The sequence below is a fragment of the Sinocyclocheilus anshuiensis genome, unplaced genomic scaffold (genome assembly GCF_001515605.1).
Source record: "Sinocyclocheilus anshuiensis isolate Anshui unplaced genomic scaffold, SAMN03320099.WGS_v1.1 scaffold371, whole genome shotgun sequence".
NCBI lineage: Eukaryota > Metazoa > Chordata > Actinopteri > Cypriniformes > Cyprinidae > Sinocyclocheilus > Sinocyclocheilus anshuiensis.
In genome coordinates this window covers 831,790-833,813 of record NW_015549597.1, presented here as the reverse complement: position 1 = coordinate 833,813, position 2,024 = coordinate 831,790, and the positions used below count along the sequence as shown (strand labels likewise).

Here is a 2,024-nt window from a genome sequence, read left to right as displayed (position 1 = left end):
GCAACCACATGTGACGACCCCGGGCTGGACTCCGCTTCGTCCACGGTGAAAGCCGATCCGGCGATCCACAGCGCGAAGTTGATGTATTTCCTCAGTGACCAGCACGGATCAGCTCCAGGCATGACGAAGCGGATATCGTCCTCTTTTGGAAGGCCAAACAAAGTAGTTTCGCTTTCACAACGAAAAACACAGCGTCTTCACGACATGGCAGCAGCAACAATACTACAGCGAGAATAAAAGTTACGCCTTCTTTCTTTGCGTGAACATTTGGGCGGCATTATTCAAATCTTCCCACATCGTGACGTAGACATGTGGGGGCGTGTTAGAACGAGCCGTTTTAGGTAGGCGTGGTTGACTCTTAACTTTTATAAAGAATATCTCTTTGGATTTGAGACTTTAGTCTTTGCAACTTTACAGATCGTCTTTATGCACCAAGAGCTTGTAACACTTCAAAGAGAAAGGAAAAATTGAAATCGCATTATATGACCCCTTTAAAAGAAATAAGTTGAAGTACTAAAATTGCTAAAAATGAAATAAAAATAAGTTATATATATACACATTTATATTAAAACCACTAAAAAAGCCAAAACTGACTAACTTGAACTGGAATACAAAAAATGGAAACTGAAAATATACAAATAAAAGCTAATAAAAAAAAATATACTATAATAGTATAATATGCTAGTGTATATAAATAATACTAAATAACAGTACATTTATTGTACTAAATCTCTCTCTATATATAAATTATCAATGTTCTTAATGTATATTGCCTGTTTCAGTTGTGTGTCAAACTTTTATATTTTACTATATTAATGATTATAATTATTTGTTATTTTATTTGAATTATTCTGGTAAATATAATAAAAATAAATAAAATAAATGACAAAATTTTAAATATATATAAAATGACATTTTAATATGAATCGTCCATCTCCGATATATCGTGAGAGAAGCCCTGCTGTCACCGGTACTGACCTGTAAGTAATTGACCATGTCATTGGTACAGGAATCCAGGTCAATGCGGCGGATGGCCACATACTCCCCTGTGGGTTTGTACCTGGCCAGATTCACTGTCATCAAGTCCTCCAAACCTCGACCTTCACAAGCAGAGACAGACACATATCATTAGCAGCTGGAGGAGTCACAGACGCTCCACAGAGATCTAGAGCTGTTCTAGTGCTGGCCTCACCTATGACAGATCGCAGCTCATAGGCGTTGTTGTCCCGAAGGAAGCTTCCCATGGTGTCTCTGTGTGGGAGAGGGCTCAGAGACTCTTGACTGTCCTCATGGGCCTGAGTCATTAGTCAAATGTGGAAACACTAAACATAAAAATAAACATTGCATAAATAAAAATGATGTTGAAAATTCAGTTTTGCTATCAGTTTTAAAATAAATAAAAATATAGAAGTTATTTTATACTGTAATAATTTTCTCTTTTGATCAAATAAATGCTTTTGATACTTTCTTTCTAATGCACATATTTTAAGCACAATTTAAGTGTCCAAATACTTTTTTGACTCGCTGTACATTCAAAGACATCGTAGGAAGTTTATAAAATAATATAGTGAAACATAAAATGCCCGATTTGTCATTTGAATGTGATAAAGCATCAACATTTAGCGTTTCTGGCAAGCTTGGTGTCACTGTGCAAGCAGTGTTCGGGTAGCAAACATTTTAAGTGCATGTTAGCTTTCCTTCAAATGCATCATAGTATTTTGGGATATCAGCCAAATATACAATGACCATCAATGTCAGTTTTAGTGAATTAGGAAACATTTCAAGATTACACACATGTACAATCACAGACACTGATGCCACTGTTGTGATAACAGCACAAACCAACCTGGTTTTGAAGAGGAGAAGGGTTTTTATTGCGCATACACTGATAAATCCCAGCCATTGCAAAGTTCTTCAGAGAATAATACAGATCAAGTTCTGAGGATCGGCAGATTATGGCTAATTAAAGATTCAGTCCAGCTGTTCTGAGACTCAGTACGAGACCGAGAAGTTGAAAACTGCAG

At 36.6% G+C, this 2,024-nt stretch overlaps 1 protein-coding gene across 3 annotated transcripts in view; it reads right to left on the bottom strand.

Annotated features, from left to right (window-relative positions):
* The window catches only part of LOC107658471 (STE20-related kinase adapter protein alpha-like), an 18,360-nt gene that overhangs the window by 9,952 nt on the left and 6,384 nt on the right, over positions 1 to 2,024 (bottom strand). The window contains exons 1-3 of one of the 3 annotated variants that reach the window (XM_016447034.1): positions 1,847 to 1,987; positions 1,193 to 1,322; positions 979 to 1,100 (exon numbers count right to left, since the gene is read on the bottom strand). In XM_016447034.1, the coding sequence (XP_016302520.1) occupies positions 979 to 1,100; positions 1,193 to 1,304 (234 nt within the window). In that variant the 5' untranslated portion in view covers positions 1,305 to 1,322; positions 1,847 to 1,987. Of the gene's footprint in view, positions 1 to 978; positions 1,101 to 1,192; positions 1,323 to 1,846; positions 1,988 to 2,024 lie in introns of those variants that run through there. The other 2 variants (XM_016447032.1, XM_016447035.1) reach the window with 2 other exon arrangements.